General features: G+C 39.3%; 1 protein-coding gene across 1 annotated transcript in view; it reads left to right on the top strand.

Moving 5' to 3' along the window:
• MYOM1 (myomesin 1) overlaps positions 1–26,739 on the top strand; it is a 149,231-nt gene that overhangs the window by 48,698 nt on the left and 73,794 nt on the right. The window contains exons 6-13 of the mRNA XM_028092355.2: positions 5,352–5,444; positions 7,137–7,225; positions 7,335–7,397; positions 11,836–12,000; positions 14,149–14,310; positions 21,014–21,155; positions 23,867–24,066; positions 25,858–25,914. Of these exons, the coding sequence (XP_027948156.1) occupies positions 5,352–5,444; positions 7,137–7,225; positions 7,335–7,397; positions 11,836–12,000; positions 14,149–14,310; positions 21,014–21,155; positions 23,867–24,066; positions 25,858–25,914 (971 nt within the window). The remainder of the gene's footprint in view (positions 1–5,351; positions 5,445–7,136; positions 7,226–7,334; positions 7,398–11,835; positions 12,001–14,148; positions 14,311–21,013; positions 21,156–23,866; positions 24,067–25,857; positions 25,915–26,739) is intronic.

Genomic DNA, 26,739 nt, shown 5'->3' with positions numbered 1-26,739 from the left:
TCCAAAGAGGGTTAAGTTCCAAGTTTCCACTAAGCACCCTCGAGACATGGAAATCCCTGAGGTCTAACAAATGATATGAACAGGCAGCAGCTGCTCTTTGGCCAATCCCGTGTACTGACCAAGTCTGTCTAAATGTAACCTAGAGGTTACTCAGAAAACACTAAATGACAGGAGCACATATCACTCATCAGGGCCAGGTGCAGAGATGCCAAGGGGCACTGTCTGATTCCCAAGTCACTTTGAGAGCAGAAGGAAACCTGTTTAGGCATTGGGTCCAGTAGAAAAGTTAGTTGCAAGGATGCTTCTGCACCACCACAGTGAAGCTGGCCATCCTGAAGGAGGGCTTTGTCAACACAAAAGGAAACGTATATATATATGGTGAAAAATGCCAAAATTGTTTTACTTAATTTAATAGGCTGTATTTATATAATAACTTGTATAATAGGCTACATATTGGTTTAAAAGAGGAAGAAAAAGATTACATTTGTATTTGTTTTACTTGCATAAAGAAACCCTGGAAGGATTTGTAAGAACCCAAGGAGAACAGTTAGCTGTGGGAATGAGCTGGGTTGAAGACAGACGCGTTTGAAGGAGACTGTTCCCTGTGTACCTTTATACTTTCTGGTTCTTGGACCATATAAATGCATTGCTTATTCAGATTTTTTTAAAGTATATGAAATAGGGGAAAAGAGAAAAGTTCTCTTTTAAGAAAGGAAGGAATTGAGTTAATTTTATCCTTTTTTAAAAAAGAGACAGATTTAATTGGATTTCCAGTCCAAAGTCTAGATCAATTTTGTCAATGAAAATCTGGATTGTAATCTGTGGGGAGATTCATGCAAACTCACTGGAGCAATGTGTTGGTGTTAGTGAGTAGCAGTTCACTCATTTACTCACTCAACACCCATGTTTTTGGATTTATCTGCGAATACTAGGCTAGACCATCAAGCGGGACAGTTAAAATACTTGTTTGGAATTCTTCACTTTGCCCCTAAAGTTACTGCCAAATAGACACTTAAAGAAATTTGTCATTAGGCATGATAATAGTTCAAAACCTCAGAATAAAATAGTAGAAGAAATGTACTTCAGGAATTGTCTGGGGATTTGGAAAAGTGTTATTCTGTTTTTGCAAATTATGAGAATTTATAAATTCCATAATAGAATCATACATTGAATTTATTTATAAGATTAGAGTTATTCACGATGTTATTTAAAGTTAGCTTTAATTACTACCATATTATCTTTGGAAAGCAACCTACATTTAAAATAGTTTAAAATTAAAATTATTTATAATTTATAATTACTTCCCAACATAAGGGTTTGGGGTTTTATTTTAGATTTTTCTTATTTATTTAAGTCCAAAATCTAACCTAATGGGTTAGAGCTCTCTCAGCCAACTGGTTTTTAAAGTGGGTAATAGCTATTTATTAAAAATACAAAGTTGGATTCTAAGTAGTAATCACAGTTTGTGGTGAGATTCAGCATGTTAAAGATCATTTTGGCATGCATTATTTGTTGATAGAAAAAAATCGGAATTCTTGACCATGCTGTACGCTGCCAAAGAGCTTTCACTTACACCCCCTTGTTACCGAGTCAGCCCAAGATTCAGACATTTATTTGGGGGAATGAAATCTGTGTTTTACATACATAAAGGAAGAATATTATCCAACAAATACTTACAGTATAATGAAAGCTCATTAACTAATAAGTAGTTCATAAACTACGTGAAAGTGGTAAGGAAAATGGTGTACATCTGAATAGTCACAAGAATTTCAGAAGCCTTGGGGCACCTGGGTGGCGCATTTGGTTAAGCCTCCAGCCCTTGGATTTGGCTCATGTCATGATATCAGGAGCCCATGTAGTCATAGGGCTCCCCACTCAGCAGAGAGTCTGCGTCCCCCCGCCCCTCCCCCTACTCATGCACTCTCTCTCTCTAAAATAAATAAATCCTAGGAAAAAAAAAGAATTTCAGAAGCCTTTTGACAAATAATCCCAAAGTGTAGGTTACTCTCCAAAATTAGCCTCTGACTAGCCTGTTTGGAATTTCACTTTCCAGAAATAACAAGCTCTGAAGAATATACAGAGCAGGCCAGAAATCTCATAGTGGAACATAGGCAGTCTCACAGTGACCCCAAACCTGAATGACTAAGTGAAGTTCTCAGAGAAGAGAAGAGAATTGCTTCTTAACTCAATCCGTGTGTGCTGCTTTACAACAGGCTTTTCTTACACTGCCATCCAGAGTTCCAGAGGAAAGACTCGAAGGTCCTCAAAGTGTTGTGTATCGTGTGCATGTACATTTTAAACTGACTTCTTATGCCAGGTGGTCACATTAGAAAAGTCCTGGGTATTTAGCTGGGGGGAAGGCATTAAGGTGCTAAGTGGGGTAGTGCTGAAAAGCAAGGAAGGTGAAGCGACCCATGGCAGCCTCAAGATACTGTTTTAACTCAAAGTTTACGGAAATACGAATATTTTTGGTCGAAGCCAAACTGAGTGTCACTAAATTGGTTGCTCAGGTACCACTTGCCATAGCCTTCGGTGTCACATTTCTCTCCTTATACTAAAAAGAACTACCGAAAACACCCCAGCTCATGCACAAACTTGAACAATAGGGAGCTTTTGAGTCAAGTGTGAAATTACTGAGACCAATTTCTTCTGAGGAACATGCCGCTTAACTTGTTCTACCCTGTCATTCATCAATACAAGGAATGTTTGAAATTAGGAGCACCTAGCAGATTTCTTTTTCTAGGCCATCTCTGCTCGAATAGCCCTGTCTGCCTGGAGCTCTGGTGAGACAGCTGGCCGAGGACACTCTGGGGCTGGCAGGGAATGGCTCACCCTTCTGCCATGGGTGGGGTAGAAGGTTGTGCCTCCCCACCTGCCACGCAGCTGTGATCCCCCAGCCAGGGCAACCCTCTCATTTCACGTCGGAGGGAACCGAGACACAAAGAGCCTCAATTTACTTTCTTGGCATGTGCTTATTTTAAATTAACCATATCATGAAGTACGTGTTTGTCAGAACTCTGTTCCTTCATCCAAACATTATGAAGCCACAATTAATCTATTGTTATACAATAATTCTGTTCAAGCCAATTTAACAAACACTGAGTGCCTAATATTTGCCCATGACTCATCCTTCCTTGAGAGTGGGAATAGAAGTAAAAATGGATCAGACACAACCCCCATCACCAAGGCAATGACAGCTTAATGGAAGAGACACATATCCAACCAAAATGTGGTGAATGTTCTATCTTGCAGCTTGAACAAAGTAACACTGGTGTAGAGAGGCAGGAACAATTAATATCATGTGGGATTTCAGGGAGGAGTTTATTGAAGAAATGGCATTTGATCTGAACCTCAAAGGATGAGCTGGGATTTTGCTAGGCGTAGAAAGAGAATGACACATTTTTAAAAGTATAGAAAATGAATATGTTTTAGGGACAAAGGGTGTGTGTGTGTAAGCTGGGGAGAGGAAGGAACTGACTGAAGATTATTTCCTTTCTTTCTCTCCCTTTCCACCACTTTCCCTGCTCCCATACCTCGTTATAACCATTTCCAGAAGTCTGAAGAAATAAAATGCTGCTAAACAGAGTATATTTGGAAAATGGAAGGATCATATGTTGTCACAAGCTGGATGCTTGGTTTCAAATCCCAGCTCTGCTCTCTAGCTGTGTGAACTGGAGCAAGTTATTTAACTTCTCCATGCCTTGGTTTCTTTATCTGAAAAATGATGTTAAAAATAGGCTATCTCAGGCAGTTGTTGTTAAGAATTGAATTTTCTTCTTCTTCTTTTTTTTTAAGATTTTATTTATTTATTTATTTGAGAGAGAGAGTGAGAGAGAGCATAAGCAGGGGGTAGGGACAGAGGAATAGGGAGAAGCAGACTCCCTGCAGAGCAGGGAGCCTGATGTGGGACTTGATACCAGGGCCTTAGGATCCTGACCTGAGCCAAAGGCAGACACTTCACTGACTGAGCCACACTGGTGCCCCAGGATTGAATTTTCTGATCTATGTGTAAAGCACTTAGAACCTTGTTTGGCTCATAGTAAATGCTCTGTCTCAGTTGTGGTTATTAGTGTTATTTACGTTATCTGTGCACATGAAGTGATGTGTCTGAAGGGAAAAAAAGTGAAATCTAGCTCTTCTTTTGGACAGAAAATGGCTTCAGCAGAAAAGCCTGGTTGGGCATCATAGTCATTGGTTATTGAAGGCATGAGGACGTGGTGAAGAATCAAGAGGACTCAGAAGATGGTGTCTCAGGAAGGGCCCCTCCATGTGGGCCTACCCTCTGAGGGCTGAGAGGCGTAACCAGGAAGAGGACAGTCAGAAAAAGGGAATCTCTCAACTCTTATTTGTCAGACTTTTTCTTTCATGATTGATATTTAAGTTCTTCCAAACCAAAAGCCATGCTTGCTTTTAACAGAACAAAACACTTAAATATAAGAGCTTTCAATACAATGACATTGTTTTTAACAACATGCAAGAATGTTAGTAGGAAGAATGTTTTGCTTTCATCCCACACAGACAGCCAACAATAAAACCCCCAACACAAAGCCTTTCTTTCTGTCTTGTCAACAATGGACGAGTTTTTCTTTAGGTCTTTGATTGAAGTATAATATACACACACAAAAAGTACATATTACATATAAATGTAGAGCTTTGATGAGTTTTTGTAGACTGCACACACCCATGTCACCAGCACCCAAACAAGAAACCAAACAATATCAGCGCCAAGATGCATCCTTTATATCTGCTGTCTACACCCCAGGGAAATCACTCTCTTGACTTCTAACAGCAGTAATTTGGTCTTATATGGGTTTGTACTTTATATAAAAGCAACCAATATACTATGTACTCTTTTTTTAAAGATTTTATTTATTTATTTATTTATTTATTTATTTGAGAGAGAGAGAGAGAGAAGCAGACTCCCTGCTGAGCAGAGAGCCTGATGTAGGGCTCAATCCCAGGACCCCGAAATCATGACCTGAGCCAAAGGCAGATGCTTACCTGACTGAGCCACCCAGGAGCCCCTATACTATGTACTTTTTTGTGTCTGGCTCTTTTCACTCAACATTGTGTATATGAGACTCCACCACAGTGTTGTGAATGGTCAACTTCTTCAATGTAATTTTTATGATAGAGGAGAGGAAAGCACGCTCATCGAGAAGTTTAATTGTATTTATAGTGCATTTTATTTAATCTGCTGTAGATTTGTATTCATTCAACAGATGCTGCTGCAACCTCAGTGCTGTGTTTATGGGTGTCCCTTCATGAACAAGAATCGTGTGTGTGTGTGCTTTTAATCATAAAGCTATTTATATTTCAACTTACTTTGCCTTGTTTCCATTGTCTCACAGGTATAAAAACCAGGTGCCAATCAATGTCCATGCAAACCCTGGAAAATATATTATTGAGAGTCGATATGGAATGCACACTCTGGAGATCAATGCGTAAGAGGATGTCAGGGTCCATGTGTGTCACTTGACAGTTGCCTGGGGAGGCAGTCTCAGCAGTTAACCGCTGTCCCCCTTTCTTCCAAATGCACCATGGTCACAAAGTGGTCTTACGTTTGAATTTAGTAATGATGAGAAAAAAATTAATTTGTACCTTATCCTTTTATATACTTGAGAGTTTTTCTTAGACATTAGTGAGAAAATAAGTTACATAAATAGGCATTTATATTTAGTTATCCTTCCCCATTCTAAATCGATATCATCAGCAGCATTATCCTTTTTTGCCTTGAATCAGCAAAGGCCATGGAGATTGTGGTGGGTGGCAGTGAAAGTAAGCTGCACCAGGATAAATTCTCTCCTTCAGCTCCCCAGGAAGTGTGGGAAACTATGCACCCACCCTGTCAGCCTGCAGATGGAGGCAGGACTGGACAGGGGAATGTTTTTAAAGCAAAATCCAAAGCAAAATTTGAAAGCCAAACCCACCTCAAAATTTCTAAGTCCTCAAACATTTAATCTATCTCCTAATATGGTTTTGAATGCAATTCTGGTTATGTGGATGAAGAAGTCCCACCATTTTTAGTTCACATGAAACCATGACATGCTGAGATGTCAAAGTAAAATTTACATCATTCTGATCAGAGCAGATGACACACATGATACTGGGTTTCAAGCAGGACCCTAGGGCCCTGGGACATTGTCCAAGCACTGACCTTGACCTAAAGTCACTTCAGTTCTGCCATTTGGTGGTTCTACTGAGGCTGCAGTGAGCTATGTGTTTGCTTTATAATTAAATAATTATGAGAAAGGCAACCATATTGACCTTCCTGGAGTTCCATTGATGTCCATAAAATTTCAACGAGAAATCAGTTTTTAGAAATGACACTAAATCCAGAAGGTCAACGAGGAACACAGACACTGGTTGTGATAAGACACAAAACAACCTGCTTTGAAATCTTAGCTTGTTCATCTCTGTGAGATCATTCTTTCTCTTACTCCATTATTAAACCTATCCCGATTTCTGTATTATAACTTGTAGGAACTTCTAAATGGAGCTGCTGTGCTGTGCTGTGGGCTGAAATTCCAAGTGTGACCTGAACCTTAGTTGAGTTGAGAGATAAACACCATATTTGCACTTTGAAGCTAGAACACCGAACCACACATTAGACAGACCCGGATCCGGTTTGTAGCTCAGGGAGCCTGCGGGAGTCCTGTAGGGGAGACTGTGTCTTTCCCTCTCTGTCGCCCTGTTGCCCCCAGACTGAAACTCTCCCTGAGGGAGGCCAGCAGGAAAGTTGTACCCATGGGGTGCTCTGGGAAGTTACCTGCATGGGCAGACATTTTCTGCTCCTGACACCACTTTAGACCAGTTAATCATAATACTGTTCCTGCTGTAATTTATGTGCTTTAACAGTTTGTTGACATGGGTTTTTTTTGGACATTTTAAATGAACCTGGGCAAGGTCACAGTGCTGTAGGCGTCCTCCTCCCATACTGTGCTCCTGGCTTGAAACTGTAGTAGGTATCCTGCGTTATATAGAATCCCACAGGGAGCTGGATCCAAGACAGCTTCATCAAAAGTCCCCCGAGCCACGTGCTGGCCAGTGATTTGCAGTGTGCCATGTTAGCAAAGAGATCCTTGATAGAAGAACAGCTTGTAGCGATGGTCACTCATCTCCATCTGTCCTTTCAGATGTGATTTTGAAGACACTGCTCAGTACCGGGCCTCTGCGATGAACGTTAAAGGAGAGCTTTCAGCATATGCTTCGGTCGTGGTAAAGAGTAGGTTTGCTGCACTTGTTTTATTCAAAGTGTATTTTTAAAAATTTATTCTCATTGATAAAAAATAAATCAGGCAGCAGTTCACATGCATTTCTGCTTTCTTTTCTAGGATATAAGGGAGAGTTTGATGAGACTCGCTTCCATGCTGGGGTTTCCACCCTGCCCCTCAGCTGTAAGTTTAAAAATATATTTGCTAAGTGTCATCTCTATTTAAAATACAGCAGAATAAGCCATTCTATAATGCTGAAATAAAAGAGAGGATTATTATAATATATGGTAGTATGTATATAATAGCCATCTATGCTGGGTTTTATTTTTTAGATTCTTGGTTACTATTCTCCTTCTGAATGTAACTGCTTCGTTCTGGTTTTATAAAAGCCCAGATATTATGGGCTAAAACTGGCAAGTGTTTTTAAGTCTTTCTGTATTAAACTGAAAAAGATCATTACACAAACCTGGGCAGCGAGATTTAACCATGCTCACCCCCCCCCCCACAAGTCTGTCCTGTATCAGAGCATCCACGTCAGCATCACCTCCTGGAGAAATTCATGTCTGACTCCCACTGCCACCCACAAGTCGACCCAGTCAGGGTTAGGTGTCCCCAGGAGACCGCAGCACCTCCACCACAGCATCCATCACGCTGCACACTGTTAACTCTTGTGTCTTTCTCTCACCGAGCTCCAAGCCACTTGAAGGCAAAGCTGGACCTTTTATCTCTAAACCCCAACGCCTGACACAGAATAGGTATTTGATAATGAATGAATAAATAAATACACTAATTTATGAAGTGCAATTTAAAATGAAATCTAAGGGCTCCTGGGTGACTCAGTCGGTTAAGCATCCGACTCTTGATTTCGGTTCAGGTCATAGTCTCAGGGTCGTGACATCAAACCCCGTGTTGGACTCCACACTGGGCATGGAGCCTGCTTAAGATTCTCTCTCTCCCTCTTCCTGTCCTCATCTCCCTCTCTGAAAATAAATAAATAAATAAATAAATAAATAAATAAATAAATAAATAAAATATCTAAATTTTCTTTAATAACAAACTATTAAAAATATTCTGATCTGTGGTAATTTGTGAACTTCAATCATTTCACCTATATCAGAACATCTTTTCATAGGAACCAATAAAAGTAAAACCCTCATGGTTGTTCAGATAATTTGATGCTTATGGTGATCAGACTGAAAAAGGTAGTCAAGCCTGAACTTATTTTCTGAACATTAAAAATAAGTGATAGTTTTGAAAATGCTTGAGGAAGATACTTTCTCATGGGTCAGTTTTTCACCTAACTGGTTAGTTTGATGTCCGTAGATGACCTGTTCCATCAATTTTGTGGGATGGCTCCTAATTTTAATATTCCAAGTTTTAATCTTTAGTATCAATCCCATGGGTGGGTGGGAGGGAATGATCGGTAGGAGTGAGGGAGGAACACACCCCAAATTGTGTTTTTCTCCCATCATTTGACTCATACTGAGATAGAATAGTTGAACATTTTGAAACTATGACTTATCTCCCATTGTCCCTAAGACAGGTTTATTAATCATTTATTTCACAATCATCTGAATGTATCCTGCTCATTCCCACTGCCGTATCAGCATCCATATTTCTCCCATTTCTCTCTTCTCCATCAAACTAGGGTCTAAAAGCCCAGCTCACCCTTACTTCTCTAACTTCTTGATCTTTCAAATTCTCCTCTGACTGGTCCCTGAATTGAGTGCAGTTGTTCCCCACATAGAAAACAGAGGACTTTTTTCATTTATTCAACTAATATTTATTGAACATCTACTATGTCCTGGGTACTGGTTTAGGTGCTTGGAATATGCTGATAAATATAGATAAAGCTTCCTGCCCGTGGTTCTGTTCTGATAGTTAATATATATTGATCAGTTGTACCAGACAGCACACTAAGACATTTTGTTATATGCAATGATCATTTAATGCTCTACCAAAGCTTATAAAATAGGTGTCTTTTATCTGTGCTATGCAGATGAGTAAATAGTTTTAGAGAGGTTAAATCATGAGACAAAACCACACATAAGGGTAGAGTAGGGACTTAAAAGTTGGTCTTTCTAACTCTAAACCATATTCTTTTTTTTTTTTTTTTTTTTGGTGGGGTGGGGGAGTAGAGGAAGAGGGAGAGAGAGAATCTTTTTTTTTTTAAGATTTTATTTATTTATTTGAGAGAGAGAGCACATGAGAGGGGGGAGGGTCAGAGGGAGAAGTAGACTCCCTGCCGAGCAGGGATCCCAATGCGGGACTCGATCCAGGGACTCCAGTATCATGACCTGAGCTGAAGACAGTCGCTTAACCAACTGAGCCACCCAGGTGCCCAAGAGAGAGAATCTTAAGCAGGCTCCACGCCCAGCACAAGCCGAGGCAGGGCTTGATCTCATGACCCCAAGACCGTGACCTGAGCCAAAATCAAGAGTCAGATGCTTAACTGACTGAGCCACCCAGGTGTCCCTCTAAACCATATTCTAAGACAGGAGTTGGCATTTTCTGCAAAGGACTCCTGTAATTATAATTTGTAAACTAACTGTAATTTGTAAATTGTAAATACATTAGGATTGTAAATACTTTAGACTTTGTGGGCCCTATGGTCTTTGTCACAACTACTCAATGCCACCATTGCAACACAAATTTACCATAGGGCGCCTGGGTGGCTCAGTTGGTTAAGCGACTGCCTTCGGCTCAGGTCATGATCCTGGAGTCCCGGGATCGAGTCCCACATCGGGCTCCCTGCTCAGCAGGGAGTCTGCTTCTCCCTCTGACCCTCTTCCCTCTCATGCTCTCTATCTCTCATTCTCTCTCTCTCTCAAATAAATAAATAAAAAATCTTAAAAAAAAAAAGTCACCATAGACAGTAGGTAAATAAATGAGCATGGCTGTGTTCCAATAAAACCTTATTTATGAACATTGAAATTTGAATTTCCTATGACTTTGCCTGTGTCACAAAATAGTCTTCTTCTTTTGATTCTATCTCAACCATTAAAAAATTGAAAAATTATTTCTAATGGTACAAAGCAGGAGGCAGTCCAGATCCAGCTGACAGATTTGCCAAACCCCGACCTAACCCTTATTATTTTGTAACTCTTATCTCTACTCCCTAAGGCAGCTTTGGAGCCAGCCTGGCTTCCCAAACAGCAAGGTCTGATTGAATTGTTTCCCTTTCGATCTTAGTGGGACATCCTATAGAAGTGGGGCAGATGGAACCTGTGCTTCAAAGAGGTGTTGTTTCACTCTTGGTTAGTGGTTGCCAGAGGACACACAGATTCAAGGCAATATTATGGATTGCTGGAGAGCGCAGCTTCTGGAAACAGCCTGCCAGTGTCAATCCTGGCTCTACAGGGTCATTGTGGGCAGTTAATTTGGCCTCCCTATGCTTCTGTTTCCTCATCTATAAAACAGAGAGATGATAATGGAACTTACCCGAGAGAGCTATTATGAGGTTTGAGTTAATAGATATTTAACACTGGGAACAATACTTGGCACAAGTTGAACTCAGTAAATTTTAGCTTGCATTTTCAAACTAATTCTAAGAGGTATTAGGAGGAGAAATAAAATATGAGAGACAGGGCCTACATTTTAGAGTCAGGCAGCTATGGGTTTGAATTTCAATTTCACACATAATACCTTTGAAACCTGGACATTAGCTGTGTATTATTTTTGTGAACTTCTCCATTCTCATCTGAAAGAGAAGGAAAAACATATCTGTGCCATGGGGGTTTTGTAAGGATTAGACGACTTGTCAAATTCAAGTATGTGGCATGGTAACCCGTTAACGGAGTCATTATTTTCCCAAGCTCTTTCCCTTGAGAAAAGAGAAAATAAAACCTGGGAGGGTTTATGATGCAGGTATTTACTCAATCTGTAAGTAAGATATTTCTAAGAAAAATATTTTTTAAAGTCACAATATTATAAACTTTTCAGTTTGAAATTTCTTATTTTTTTCTCACTCAGATCATTAAAGACACTGAAGCAATAAATTTCTTTTTTTTTAAGATTTTATTTATTTATTCATGAGAGACAGAGAGAGAGAGAGAGAGAGAAGCAGAGGGAGAAGCAGGCTCCCAAGGAGCAGGGAGCCCGATGTGGGACTTGATCCCAGAACCCTGGGATCATGACCTGAGCCGAAGGCAGACGCTTAACCATCTGAGCCACCCAGGCGCCCTGAAGCAATAAATTTCTCCAATAAGTTGGAAAACTATTTTTATACTCTGAGGGATTGATCTGACTGTTTGTCTGGAGAGTACAGCAGTTGAGTTTTAAATGAACTAGGAATCTAAAAAGTGCATATATTGTGCTAAGTATTTAAGTCTGAGCTAAATGTGGTATTCATTTACGTGCTATGTGAGGTATTAAGCCTGCCCCTTAAAATTCTATTCATTGCAATTATAAAAATAAATATTGAGCTTATCTGACCAATGAAGCAAGAATTTCCATTTCACATCATAATATATGGGAATGTGCTTTGTACTTCTTTATAAGACTTAATTTTTGCCCAGAGAGTTCATTTGATCAATGTTTGTTGTGACTGCTTATTAAAATGCTAGTGTCTCTTTGATAAGAAAAAAAACAAATTGCTGATGTTTGTTTTTGTTGTACCCAGTTGGCGTGACACCTTATGGTTATGCATCCAAGTTTGAGATCCACTTTGATGACAAATTTGATGTGTCTTTTGGAAGAGAGGGAGAGACAATGAGTCTAGGCTGCCGTGTAGTTATCACTCCTGAAATTAAGCATTTCCAGCCAGAGATCCAGTGGTACCGAAATGGTGAGCCTTTATGATGAATTCTCACTTTGGTTCTTATTCACAGAAGGTGGCAGACGGGGCTTGACACCCGAGCACGAGCTTCCATAAGACCACAGACCTGTTTATCAGAACTGGCAGAATCTGGACATTAGAAGGCATAACCCACTGGATGTTGAAAGAGTTTTTATACATATATCAAAGTAGCAGAACTTTGATAATATATTTGTGGAGGTTATAATTTCTTATCACCAAGTAATCTGTGGAAAGCATTACAAAAATGCATTTTTATAAATTACTGATCTATTCATTTTATAAGTTAATTTTATTTAGTAAAATTAAGGGAAGTCCACGGAAGTCCAGTGGGACTATGGAGCATGGCCACTGACCCCTCGACATGGTGGGCAGAAAGCAGCATGCTCACCAAGCAGTTGGCCTGAACTTCAGTTGTGCACACAGGTACCTGGGGCAGTCTGGAACATCTGGGTCGAGACCGAAGCCAATAATGGCAAAAGCACTGTGGATGGCGAACATGGCCCTAGGGAAGGGAAGGGGCTCCAAGTGGGGGGCAGCATGGGAACCTACAGTTGGAACAGAGTCGGAGCTTGCCAGCCCAGCCCTCCTTCCCCAGAGCTCATTTCTGTGGCATCTGCACAAATACTAACTTATTGACCTGAGCATCCAGACAGGAACTACCAGCAACCAGGCAGTAAACTTTGTCAGTAAAATACTACAAAATAAAATCACGTGTATAGACATTGAAGTAAAGCATATGAAGCAGTTGTTGGAATTCTTCAGAGTTGAAAATCCCTGGTATTGAAAACTGCTATAACAAGGCACAGCAAATATTCAGAGGCTTAGAAATGTAAATTAAGCTTAAAGATTGTCGCATTCAATGAAAGAGAACACTTTTTTCATATGAAACTGTGGATGAAGCAATTATTAATAAGGAAGATAATCTTAAAATTATTTTTTCCTTGTAATTAAAGATACAGTGAATAGAATGCATAAACAGACATTTGGATTATATACAAATCATTTTCAGTTTCTTGTATAACATCCACAAGTTATAGAACATGATAGAGAAAATATCAAAATATTATTATGTAAAATTACATTTAAAATTAAATTCAGACTTATGTGAAACTGATCTATATGAAATCAAATTTTTTTAGAAATTTTGTTCCTTAAGAATCATTAGCTCTAGAGTACTAAAATTTATATTTTGAAATAATTTATCAGAAAGTTAACCCAATGTTAACTTTATAAGAATTTATCTATATAATGCTGTATAGTATAAAACTATGTGATATTTTTAGTATGCAATTTCTTAACAGCTGCAGTAATAGTTGCATCAGCAGAAAGATCCTTCTCAAAATTTAAAGATTATCAACTCATTTCTGATCTTGCATTTGTAAAGAGTGACTGATGTTACTTTTTTTTAAAGATTTATTTATTTATTTGGTGGGGGTGGGGGGATGAGGGAGTGAGGGGGGAGGGGCAGAAGGGGAGGGAAAGGGACAAGTAGACTCTGCCTGAGTACAGACCCAATTGTGGGGCTCAATTTCATGACTCTGAGATCATGACCTGAGCAGAAATCAAGAGTTGGCCACTGAACTGACTGAGCCATCCAGGTGCCCCTCAATTATATTGACTTAAAAGGAAGTTGCCAAAAGTATAAATCTGATGACCTAATAACTGAATTTGCAGAAAAGCAAGCCTGAAATATCTTATTATCAATCAAGGTATTACATTAATAAAAAATTATTTTTGTATATAAAATTATGGCATGAAAATATTTTTTTGCAATTTGTGTTACCCCAATTATATTTTATATATAGTAAAATATTTTTAGAGGAAAAAGCCTTATATTTTAGTACCTGTAACTGTATTTTTTTCTTTGCTTTTTGAACAGGGGCTTTGCAATTTCATTTTGCACTGGACCCTGCAGATTTTATATTTGGCCCTGGTCCCTTCACTTCTGATACAGCATTTTTTATCAATATAAGCATGGCAGAATGGCTCAAAGCCCTAGAGACCTCTACTAACAGTCAAATAGCTTTCAATATAGAAGAAGAAGCAGAGAGAGAGAGAGAGAGGGAGGGATAGAAAAAGAAGGGAGCAATGGGGGGAAACTGAGTTAATTTTCTTACATTTTAAAAAAATTTCCAGGAGCACCTGTTTCTTCATCCAAATGGGTTCAAACACTTTGGAGCGGAGATCGAGCAACACTGACATTTTCTCATCTCAACAAAGAAGATGAAGGCCTTTACACAATCCGTGTACGAATGGGAGAATATTATGAACAATATAGTGCTTATGTCTTTGTTCGAGGTAAGACCCAGCAAAAAGCAGAACACCCAAGAATGTTTAAAACACTGAGGCCAAATCAATCTATCCAGACAGGTTTTTTGTAATGATGAAAGGTCCATTTGAAAATTCTTCCAAAATACATGGCATAGAGTTATTAACTTCCAGTAAAATTAGACCCAGTATAAAAAGGTTAACCCTGAGGCACCAACCCAAAGCTAACTAGCTTCTGGACTGTGTTACTATCACTAATGTCAGGACTTTCTTTATCTTCAGTGAGTCACCAGGGCAGCTCTCTGTAGATGTTCGAGGAGAGATGCTACATCCCAACAATATGAAAAGCCATTTCAGTTTATGGAAGCTACAATAAAAGAGTGATGTGCTACAGGGGATTTACTCTTTAATATCTATTTCATGGAGCAAATTCATTATTTCACTCCAGACACCTTCTTTATAGTTTCAGCTTTAATGAACTAGGAAACAAGGTGCTACAACTTAATCCTTAAGGCAAACTGTGTGATTTTAGGAGTCTTTCTTTCTTCGCCTGTGGATTGGCTGTCTGCAAGTGGGGATGTTATTTCTACATGGGATCCCAGCGCATTTGGAAGACCATTGACACAGTCTTCAGGGTCAGTGTTCTGTGTTCTCTTCTGTGATGTTAGTCAGGTGTCCACAAGAGGAGACACAGGAGAGGCTCAGGAAAACTAAGTTTATTACACTCACAGGTTTTAGCACACCACATAGGGTCACCTGGGGAAACATGAGCATAGGTTGGGTTGGTCAGGAGGCATAAGGGGCAAGAGGGAGGGGAGAGCTTAGGCCATGGCTGTTATTGGAGTTTCTATGGGAAAGGCAAGGCAGGGCAGGATTAACAGTTTAGGACTGGCTAGTTTGAATCATTTTGGTACACTCTAAACTATAGGCGTGGTCCCTAGTGGCCTGCTACCTGGCCCTGGGATGATTAAGGCAGGGGAATATGGCCTCCTGGGGTGCACAAGCCAGATAGAGGAGGCATGGCTCTGGATTGGTCAGTTTTGCATATCAAAGGCATGCTCCTGGCTGAGCCCTTGCTATCTCTAAGAATTGGCTAGCCCTGGGAGGGGCAGTGTCTCCCCAGTCAGAAAGGTTTTTAAGGTGTCAAACCATCATAATATATAGACAACTAAAATATAAACAATATAGGAGACTTACTAATTTTTTTAAATCTCTCATGTCCTAAATAGAATCATAAACTCATAGGAAATTTTTATCAAAATGGAACTTTAGAGGTCAGATGTCCTTAACTGGGATCCACAGACTCCCAAAGGGTCTATATATTATATACTATACTATAATATATTATATTTCAATATATTTAGTTTCTTTGGTAATCTCATGTATTTTATTTTATGCATTTGAAAGCATTATTCCGAGAAGGGGCCTCTAGACTTTCTTTGTCAGTCTGCCAAAAGAGTCTATCGTATGAAAAAGTTAGGATTCCCATTCTAGTCTAATCCTTTAATTTTAAGTTGCAGAAGCTGAGGTTCAGAAAAATAAAGTGATTTACCAAAGCCTCACAGTTAGTTAAAAGCAGAAGTGGACCTAGGATACAGATCTTCTGATGCCTAACCCAGGATTTTATAAATTTTTTTAAAGATTTATTTATTTATTTGAGAGAGTGAGAATGAGAGAGAGAGAGTACATGAGAGGGGGGAGGGTCAGAGGGAGAAGCAGGCTCCTTTGCTGAGCAGGGAGCCCGATGTGGGACTCGATCCCGGGACTCCGGGATCATGACCTGAGCCGAAGGCAGTCGCCCAACCAACTGAGCCACCCAGGCGCCCTAACCCAGGATTTTAATTAGGATATAAGCTAAGCTGATGAAACAAAAAAGCTTATTTCTCTCCCATGTCTATCAATTCAGAAATAGGAGTGTGGTTCAGAGTCCCAGGTTCCATCTACATCGTTATTCCATTGTCCCCATGGTGCCATGCCATGTTCCCATCCCAGCCTATGGGAAGAGGAGAGAAAGGACATGCAGGGGGAGATGCAGAGTTGCACACATCACTTCTGCATGGTGAACACTTAGCCAACACACACATCTCACAGTGAGGGAAGCTAGGGCATCATGTGTCCAGTCGGGTGGCCATGTTGCCTGCTGAAGCTGGCACTTCTAGTACTAAAAGGAAACAAACAAACAAAAAAATGGATCCTGGGAATGGTTAGCAGCCTACATACACCTGCAGTCAAAAATAATGATTGTGGAATTCTGTCCTGGATCAACAACTGATAAAAATACATGAATATCTACATCATCTGAAAATGTGTCAGACTTTCTCCTACACAAAAGCCTGGTGGGAAAAGTCAGCTATCGCTGAGGGAAGAAAGATGCTAGCCTCTGGATAAATCACTGTGAAGATGGACACACTGAAACTCCTCAGCAAGTAAGTTTGTGTAGACAAACCACCTGGATGAACCTGGCTAGATAAGGACTGAAAAAGCAAAGTGTTTGCCTCTGCTCTCAGTTGTCTTACCTAAACCAGACGGTGTCTCTGGCGACTCAAGGAAAAAACCTTAGTTATTTAGACCTTGGCAGTTCTTCTGTGCCTTTGTCTGGGAACTCTGACATAGTCTAGGGTTTTCTCAGTAACATTTCTCAGTGCCTGTATCCAGAATTGTGGCTCTCTGCCAGATTTAGGCCAGGCTTCACATTACTGACTATAGAAAGGGAGAAGGCATTGAAATTTGAAATTTATACTTAAGCTAGTTTTCAAATCCACAAAAGAAGGAAATGGAAAGATTCTAAAATTTATCAGATGTTGGTGTGAGAGAATTGAGAAGATAAATGGGAGAGACAAAATTGGGAAGATAAATTTCAGTAATTGCTTTGTGAACTTAAGAACTTTTAGAAAATATTTCACTTATAAGTTTATTTTGAATGATGTGTTTTAGATTCTTTTTTAAAAAAAAGCCTTTGTTGAGGTGTACTTGATAAACTGCAAGATTCACCTATGTTGAGTGGACAGTGCTTTCAGAATATTTACAGAGTGTGCAGCCATCACCTACCATCCAGTTTAAGAACATTTCCATCACCCCAAAGGGATTTCTTTGCCCATTCCCCACTGTCATCCCCAGACCAGCCCGTAGGCAACCACTAACCTACATTCTCTCTGTTGGCCTTCTCTGGACATTTCTGGATATAGTATTTGGACTTTTACATCTATCTTCTTTCATTAAAACATATGTTTTGAGGTTCATTTATGTTATAACACATATTAGCAGTTCATTCCTTTTTATTGCTAAGTAGTATGTCGATGTATGGAAATACCTCATTTTGTCCATCCATTCACCATTTGGGACAGTTGGATTGTTTCCACTCTTTGGCTATGATGAATACTGTTTCTATGAACATTTGTGTCCGTATTCATGGGTATGTTTTTATTTCTCTTGGGTAGAGACCTACGAGTGGAATTGCTGGGTTATATGCTAAATTTATGTTTAACTTTTTAAGAAATTGCCAACATGTTGGTTTTTTGGTAAAGATTTTATTTTTAAGTAATCTCTACACCCAACATGGGGCTCGAACTTGCAATCCCCAGATCAAGAGTCACGTGCTCCAACACCTGAGCCAGCCAGGCATCCCAAGAAATTACCAGCATGTTTTAAATGACACTTCATGTGTTTTTAAAACTCTGTATATATTGAACTGCATAGGCCATTTCATTGCATTTTTAGAGTGCTGGTATTTTTGCTGCTTAGAAAATAGCTTCTGAACCAGAACGATCAGTGTATAAAGCACCATATGTCTGCAGAAACACATTCCAGAGCTGCACATATTTGGCCAGGATTTAATTACATAGATAGTGTGTGTTCTTTGTGAAAAAAATAGATCATATAAATAAAGCAAAAAACAAAAAAGGAAAGAAAGAAGAAGAAAAGCTATTCCAATGTTACTATTTTATTACATATTCCTCTAGAATTCTATATTTTATATATTCTTCCCTCCCCTATCCTCTCCACCGCATAGAGGGAGAGAGATGATAAAGTGGCAAAGGATGGAATAGAAAGGTCTTGAAAAAACAATTACAAATGACAAATAAATATATGAAAAAATTCCGCTAGTAATCAAAGAAATGAAAATTGAAATGATGTAACATTTTAATCTATCATATTGCAAGGATTTAAAGGATTTTTAAAATCCACTGGGATAGAAGGATGGTGGGAATAGCACATCTGTACACTGCTGATGAGTGTTAATTGTTTCAACATTTCTCAGGATGTTTTGCTACTATGTATCAATAGTGCACATTTCCAACAATTCCAGTTCTAGGAACTTAAGTGGGCAAAGGTGAGAAAAATGTTTGTATTGGGAAAAACTAGAAGAAATCTAGACATCCATCCATGGGAATTATAGGATAAAGTATAATAAATGCCCCATGTAAACAACAGAATAACACACAAGAATGAAAACAAATGATGTGTATCTGTATTTATTGATATGGAAATATATTAACATGAAACTGCATAGTCCAGTCCCATTTTTATTTCAAAAACAATCATTTTTGAGTTCATAAATATAGAAAAAAAATCTAGAAGCATCTGGGCCAATATGTTAGTAGTAGTTATCTCTAAATTATGGAATTAAAGGGGATTTAAACATATATTTTTTGATTATCGTATATTTTACAAGCAGGCACTGCTTTTATACTAAAGATAATAGTTACATTTTGAAAAAAAGTTATAATTAGCTTATGTCAGAAATCAAGATATAAAGAGTAGCAGGCTAATCTTTCCCCTAATTAATCAAATGTACAAAAACTTTGGCATTTTGGAGGGTTGGGAGAAAGGAGGGCACAGGCTAGGAAGAGGGTTGCCACGGATTGAGTGGGCGCTGCGGTCAAGCAGCCTGGAGCAGCTGCTGAGAGCCATGAGCACAGATGTGTCTCAACAGAACACGGTATTTGGATTTGGCTTCCAGCAGCTCCTACACAGAACCTGTTTTTAGAAAGACTGTTAAGCCCACCCGAAGAATGGCATGGTCCAGGCCATGTTATAAATATGCTGAAAAATGGCTCCCTGGACGCCTACTGTCTGCCGGGCTCTGTTATATACAGTGGATATTCAGCAAGCTAGACCGGGGATTCCTGGTTGTTACATCATGGGCCGTTAGCAAAAGGACATGGGTGAAGGTTGCCACATGTCCCCTCCCAACTGAGCGGCTTTCCAACATCCCTCTTCTGCCACTTATGCCTGTTAACCTCAGCATCTCAACCCCTTTCTAGCTCTGCTCTAACTTCACCGTCAGCAGGCTCGCCCCCCAATCCAGTCCTTTAAAACCTGAAAGCAAAGAAGTTTCTCCCCACCAAAATGCTTTCTTTTAGGAGCCATGATTTAGTTATGTTCTAGTAGAGCACTTATGCCAGAGAAGTTGCCTAAAACACTTTCCTGCAGGTTTTTGGGGGGCAAGAAACAGAATATTCAAAACCAAAGTGACTTGAGCTCTTCACCGGCAATGCAAACCTATCAAATTCAGAAGTGCACAAATATTTCTGCCTTATTTGCAAATGGTTTAGTAATTCATGAGTTACAGAAGTGTAGCTCGTTGTAAAAGAAAAGTGTTTGTTCAGTCAACAGAAGTGTTTTCCTTGAGTTGAGTGGCTCTGACACGTCTCAGCCTCCTGTCCGGTTAACTCTGGTTATGAAGTGGTGGACCACAGGTCAGGAGGAATTGGCACTGTGGACCCCACCTCCAGGAACCCTGCCTCCCACTTAAAAGGCTATTGACATTATTTTCATTCTCTTTGCTCTCCTCCTGAAAACATCCCTGGTTCACTAATTTAGCTGTGCCTGAAGACACTGCTGAGGAGACGCACTATCAGAGGATCTCATTTCATAAATAATAACCGCCCTCTCCTTCTTGTATAATCCTGGACTTCTACTAAACTTGGATAAACAATGCTCAGATGTGGATATTGCATCAGAGTTCCTTTTGCAAGTGTCCTCAGTCTGGGAACAAACATTTGATTAAAGTGAATGTTTTCCTTTCTCTTCCAAAGTGGGAGTGCCCAGCAGAGGGATGGGCGAAGCTTCGTGGTTTGTATTCTCTTGTGATGCATCCACAAGGTGACAGAGGGGGCTGTGTGTTCCCCTTCGGAGTAGTTCGTATTTCTGAGTAACACTGCACACTAGATATCTTAAGAACAGATTTTCTGGCTCAGCTTCCCTTAGACTTTTCTGATAGCGATTCCTGACATCTCCATGTTTGTTTTCCTTCATTTTTTATTTTTTTAGAAGATTTTATTTATATTTGACAGAGAGAGAGAGAGCACAAGCAGGGGGAGCAGCAGAGGGAGAGGGAGAAGCAGGCTCCCCGCTGAGCAGGGAGCCCGACATGGGACTCGATCCCAGGACCCTTGGGATAGTGATCTGAGACGAAGGCAGACGCTTAACCGACTGAGCCACCCAGGCACCCCATATATATTTTCCTTTAGAACATTTTGGGCAGGCGAAGGCCATGAGGCAAAGGTCATGAGTCCTTTTTATAGCCCTAACATAATGTTCTTTGTACTGATGATGAAAAGCACAGATTTTCATGTTGGTCAGCAAATTCTAAGATCAGAACTCGCTCTGCTTGGGCCAAAGATGCAGCCACTATGGATGTGGTAAGAAATGTGTGCACCAAGTCTGAGATTGCCAGACTCTGATGGATCTTGTCTGAGAGGCTTAAAGGGATCCTTCTGTATCTCCACAGACGCTGATCCAGAGATTGAAGGAGCTCCAGCCTCTGCCTTGGACGTGGTGTGCTTGGATGCCAACAAAGATTACATCATCGTCTCTTGGAAACAGCCAGCTGTGGATGGAGGGAGTCCTATTCTGGGATATTTTATTGATAAGTTAGTACTTAGTCTAGTTTCAGTTCAAGGGATTTGGCCATAGAGAGACATGCTTGATTTCTCCCACCATTTCTACGTGAAATATTCTCTTTTCTGGTCTCCTCTCCCTCTTTCTCTTTCTCTCTCTCTCTATGTCTGTCTGTCTGTCTCTTTCTCTCTCTCTCTCTCTCTCTCCCTCCCTCTCCCTCCCTCTGCCTCTCTCTCTCTCTCTCTCTCACACGCACACACACACCCATATCTATTGACCTAAATTCCAAAGATAATTTTTGAACTTGACTACCAATGCAAGTCACTAATTTGGCAAGAATGCTATGAATTTGTAGACTTTATAGAGGCCACTTTGGAAACAGCTGGTGTCCAATATATTTAATGTCCATATCCCTAGTATGTCAGGAATTTTAAAATATTAAATAATTTAAAGAATAATACTTTAGGAATACTAACAAAATCTTACTTATTTCACAGGATGTGGTTTCAAGTTAAACAAAGAAATAACAAATATCAATAGTATTAAATTATGTTCTTTCTACAAGTTTTTGCTATTTACATTCTCCAAAACTTAGAACCTCTGATATTTATAGTAACTGGGTCTTACACATTAATTATCCAGTGAGTTTGGACAATACATACAACAAATTTAGATTATCAACCTAAATACATTATTATCTGACTTAGTTTCTATTCAAATAGTTGCTCCAATTCTCTTTTCATTTTTCAGTAATAGAATCTAATTGTAGAAACCACTAAGGACATATAATCTGTGCCACTGTGGTACAACAGGTTTGTACCAAGGTATATTAAACCAAGTACTTATGGTAATACGTAAATATATGCCCATTGGGCTCAATACCATCCAGAGAAATATTTGTAAGTCATATACTATTTAACCATATACTAAATACTTCCACATTACTTTGTCATTTAGTACTGATGAACTGTGAAGGTTTTGGTAGATTCTTTTTCATCCTTACAGACTGCTTTATTGTCTTTGGCAGATTTCCAAGGGATTTGCAAACTTAATCAGTGTTAAGACCAGGGCCAATCAGAAGTACATTTTGCTTAGTCATAATAAAAATAACTATATTGCAGCTAATATTTATTAAACATTGCCTATGTGCACGGCACTGTTCTAAATACATCACATACGTTAACCATTAACCATAACCACCATTTGAAAGGTAGATACTCTTACTACAAGTAGGAAACAGTTGCTGGCCCAAAGCCACATGCTAGTGAGAAAACACTAAGTTGCCTAAATTTGCACAGGTAGTAAGTAGCAGGACTAGAATTCAAATATCAGCCTGGCCATATATTTGTGTTCTTTCTGCTCCAACATGCTGTAGACATCTCCAGAGCAGCTGCTTTCTGCCTTTCTTTCTGCCCACATGAAGGTTGGGAAGCACACTGTTTTATCACTGGATCACCGTGACAGCATCTGCATAGGGAAAGAGGAAGAATCTCTGGAGACAGGGGCAGTTTGAAGAAATGCCCTAGGCCTCTCGGCTCCCTCCCAAACCCTACCCATAGCAGCTCCAGAATTTCTACAAAGACAAGATTTAAGGGTGGGAATCAGGGATTGAAGCCATATTTCATAGCACTTTACATAAGGTTGAGGAAATGTCTATTGTCTATATCAAAGAATGGAAGGGTGAGGCTGAGGAAGCAGAGAAACCTCTTGCCCTGACCACATTTGCACTGCCGTTGGAACCCCCTCCCCCATGCAAATTATTTGGGAATTAGACATGGAGCCATGTTGGTGAAGTGACATAAACTAAAAGTTCAGTGCTCTGCTCATGAAAACTGATGAGTTACTTAATCCTAATGCTGTGTAATTTAATCACACGCTGAGAGCCACTAACCCCTTTCGATCAGGCCAATAGCATAATATGAACTGCCATCTTTGTCTCCCAGGATGTGACCACTCCATCCAGACACCAACTGCTGTAAAAGCACCTAGTTAGAAATCAGAGGTTCCAAGCACATAATCTCTCCCTGCCAGGCCTCAGAGTTTCCCTGCATCTCACCAGTCTCATCTGTTCAGAAACACATATGTTACAATACTCTCCTCACCCTTCTGCCCACACAGAATGTAATGATCATCAAGTGGGCTCTTTCCAGGGGTGACTGGCTGGCTCAATCCTGGAGCATACAGCTCTTGATCTCAGGGTTGTGAGTTTGAGCCCCACATTGGATGTAGAGATTACTTAAGAAAAAAAAGCACGTTCTTTCCAAACAACAGTATAAATAGGTATATTTAAGGTATTAACTTTCTCAAACAGTAGTTTTATTTTTAAAAGAAAATGCATAAAGAAGACAAAGAAGTCACCAGTGGTAATTGAAGATGTCAGCCAGGAAGATGTTTGGGGGATCTCCCCCTCAGTCTCTCCAGTGTAAAGATTGTATATACCTACCCATTGCTGTGTCTGTTTTTTCCCCAAAGTTCTTCTGCTTAGCACACAAGGCCCCTCAGCTTTTAGAGAGTTTAAAGGAAGTATGCGTGTTTAGGAAGGATCTGAGGCATTTTTATTATTAAAGAATACACACTGCAGTTGAGTGAAACTAAGTGCATGCAGTTAAGTAACTATTGAACTACACTTGAGCTGGGTAGGTTATAGGGAGATCTGAAGCAATTGGGTGGGTTTGCAGCTTTGGAGCTATTAATTTAGTCATACTTGTTTTAATATTCTTTCTGATCACTCTCTTTCCCTCAGGTGTGAGGTGGGTACAGATAGCTGGTCTCAATGCAATGATACACCTGTGAAGTTTGCTCGTTTTCCAGTTACTGGGTTGATAGAAGGTCGTTCTTACATATTCCGAGTTCGAGCTGTGAATAAAAATGGAATAGGTCTACCATCTAGAGTTTCTGAGCCTGTGGCTGCTCTGGATCCAGCTGAGAAAGCTAGACTTAAAAGTAAGCATCTTTCAATTTTCAGGATCTTGAACCTTTTTTTTTTTCCCCGTAACTACACTAGATCTCATTGCAAGGTTATTCCTCCCCCTTCCACTAGGGGGAGAAGAGAATAGGAAATCCTTTATCTATCAGAAAATCCCAGGGGAAAAAAAACCAAAACCAAAACCAATTTGTTTTTAGACTTATGTCTTCACTAAGGGCTTTATTTTTTGTCTTACTTTTATTTGATTCAGAAGACTTTCCCTTGTTAAACTGAGTTCTGGGCATTCTGTTTGAAATATGATAAAAGTCTGGGAAGCATTTTTATTCATTTTATTAGCACACTCCAAATATACTTTTCTTTTAATTCTTAAAATTATAAGGTAAATTTCTTAACCTAGAATTTGCCCCTTAGAGCATTAATACTCAACACAGTGAGTTTCTTTATATCAAAGGAAAAACACATTTACAACATTATGTCTGTATACTTGAGTTACCATATTAGACAATCAAAAATAATCTTTTCATGTATTTAAACTCCAAGTCTCAATGTCAAAACCATGGTACTTGAATTATGCTCTGCATTTGTTTTGTGGGAATCCATATGCATCCTCAGTAATAGGGATCATAAAATGACATTAAAAGATTGTTAGAAATTAACACTTCAGACTATACCAGATTTTTCAAACTTGACCCTATTAAGACATTTTAGGCCAGGTAATTATTTGTCATAGGGGGCTGTCCTGTGCATTGTTGGATGCTAAGCAGCATTCCTGGCCTCTACTTACTAGATGCCAGTAACGCCCCTCCTCCTGCTGTGACAATCGAAATTGTTTCCCGGCATTACCAAATGTCCCTGAGGGGCAAAATCATCCTAGTTGAGAACTACTGGTCTATGTCATATTTGCAGTGTTATTCTTTACTTAGGTACATGTATGGCATCATAAAAAGCTAAGTAAAATACCTTTTCTCTGGAGACTTTTTCCAGTCAAGCTCCTTGATTGCCTCTGATTATTTTTCGCCTACTATCTGACTTCCCTACCTCTTTCCTAATTCCAGTTCATATTTTCATTTACTCCTCTTTTATAAATTACAATGAAAGTAAGATTTGAGTTGAAAATAGGTTATCTTTCATATCCTCTTTCTGGTTTTTTACAAGCTATGGTGAACATCTGTTGATAAAGCAGGAGTTGAACCATTCTCTCTTTCTATTACTTGTGGGAACACAGAAATGAATTTCCTCTTCAATGAATGAATGAATGAAATGAATTTAAATGGATTTTCCTCTTTTCCTGCCCATGTCACCCATTTTCCATACTCCAGATCTAAACTGGTTTCCTTTGTAGATAACACTTTTCAAAATATAATGGAAAGAAATTGCTTTCATTGAACTGTACTGTAGGATTAGCCTCTCCCCCTCCTCTTTTGGCTTCATTAATGCAGTTAAATAACTACTGGACTTGTAATTGTTCCAGAAACATTTCTGCCAAATACATGCTATCTCTTAAGAAGAGATGAGAGAACGTACATGTTTCCAGAGATCTGTATTGAACAGTAAATGAACATAGGTTATTTACCTTGCTTGTGAAAGTATAATTCCAGAAATATTGACTCCAAATAGGTGGGCTCTGTGCTCTGTAAGATTGTGGGTCCCTTGAAGGCACAACACCATATATATGCTCAGTAAGATTCATTAGGAAAATATGTAAGTAAACTAGTATCAAACCAATTTGTGACTACTATGGCTAGTTTATGAGTGCAGTTGAAACCGCATTTATGAGTTTTATGATTTTTACATTTATCTCTGTTCAGGTCGCCCTTCAGCACCCTGGACTGGGCAGATCATTGTCACTGAAGAGGAACCTACAGGTAAAAGCTCAGTTTTCCCCAGATACTGTTGCCAGTGTTTTGCCGTGTGGTTTAGCCTTTATTATGGAGGGTACAGTGTATATTATTTAAGATGTTTTTGGAAAGAACATTCTGAAATATTTGGAGATCATAAAGTAGCTTATATTTTTAGAGAATCACAGTTTTTAAAAAGAAGGTTTATTGAGGTACAATTGACATCGAGTAAACTGATACCTGTAAAATGTACAATTTGACAAATTCTCCATGTATATACACCTGTGAAACTGTCACCATGATCAAAATAATGAACATATCCATCACCCCTAAAATTTCCTCATGCCGCTTTGTAATTCCTTTCTCCTACCTCTGCCTATCTCCAGGCCTTCACTGATCTGCTTTCTGTCACTCTAGTTTGCATTTTCCACACTCTTAGATAAATGGTATCGTACTCATTTTTCTCTGGTTTTCTTCACTCAGCATAATTATTTTGAGATTTATTCATGTTGATATATGTATCAGTTCATTTCAATTTTTTTATTCACTTACTGTCAAAAGCCTCTATGAACATCCTTGTTAAGTTTTGTATGGACATATGCTTTTCATTTCTCTTGGATAAATACCTAGGAGTTGGACAGGTCATGTGGTAGGTGTATGTTTAATGGGTTTTTTTTTGGTGTATGTTTAATTTTTAAAAGAAACTACCAACTGTTTCTAAGATGTTTGTACCATTTTATATTCCCATCAGTAGTATATGAGTTCCAGTTGCTCCACATTGTCACCAGTAATGGTATATCACAGTGGGAGCACGGTGGTTTTAATTTGCGTTTCCCTCATATTGTTGGACAT

Source organism: Eumetopias jubatus, unplaced genomic scaffold, assembly GCF_037043125.1.
Source record: "Eumetopias jubatus isolate StellerSeaLion01/CBP00866 unplaced genomic scaffold, mEumJub1_p1.0 scaffold_16, whole genome shotgun sequence".
NCBI lineage: Eukaryota > Metazoa > Chordata > Mammalia > Carnivora > Otariidae > Eumetopias > Eumetopias jubatus.
This window is presented reverse-complemented; position numbering and strand designations above follow the sequence as displayed.